The sequence below is a fragment of the Galeopterus variegatus genome, unplaced genomic scaffold (assembly GCF_000696425.1).
Source record: "Galeopterus variegatus unplaced genomic scaffold, G_variegatus-3.0.2 Scaffold3872, whole genome shotgun sequence".
NCBI classification, from domain to species: Eukaryota; Metazoa; Chordata; class Mammalia; order Dermoptera; family Cynocephalidae; genus Galeopterus; species Galeopterus variegatus.
The window spans coordinates 22,253-22,673 of record NW_007729983.1 but is presented as its reverse complement, the minus strand read 5'-3'; the positions used below and the strand labels follow the sequence as shown (position 1 = coordinate 22,673).

At 34.0% G+C, this 421-nt stretch overlaps 1 protein-coding gene across 1 annotated transcript in view; it reads left to right on the top strand.

Moving 5' to 3' along the window:
- NBN (nibrin) overlaps positions 1-262 on the top strand; it is a 47,508-nt gene extending 47,246 nt beyond the window's left edge. Inside the window, exon 16 of the mRNA XM_008586201.1 lies at positions 74-262. Coding sequence (XP_008584423.1) covers positions 74-104 — 31 coding nt within the window. The 3' untranslated portion in view covers positions 105-262. The remainder of the gene's footprint in view (positions 1-73) is intronic.
- Positions 263-421: the final 159 nt, after the last annotated feature.

Below are 421 nucleotides of genomic sequence, written 5' to 3'. Positions count from 1 at the left end.
CCTTCAACTTTAAAAGTGAAAGAAATACCATCCCTTTTCTAAATATCATTTAAACTCATTTCTTCTTTTGCAGATATAATCCTAATGTAAAAAGGAAAAGATAACTGAAGATTTTAAAAAGAAGCCACGGAAAAATATTTCCTAGCATGCATTTACTTCATGCTAACTGGGATACATGAATATGGCACATAGAAGAGATTTGTTACAAATATTTTGTGGCCTAAATTTGTCAAATAAAATGCACAAAATGCACAAAACTCCATTTCTTTTGGGTGTCAACGAATATTGTTTGTTCTGTTTTCAGGCTTTGTCATCTCATATCTCATGATAAATTTTTTTCATTTTTTTTTTTTTTTTTTCGATCGCAACCCTCAGTGTCGCGCCCATACCGGACCGGGACCGGCAACGGGATTGCAACCCT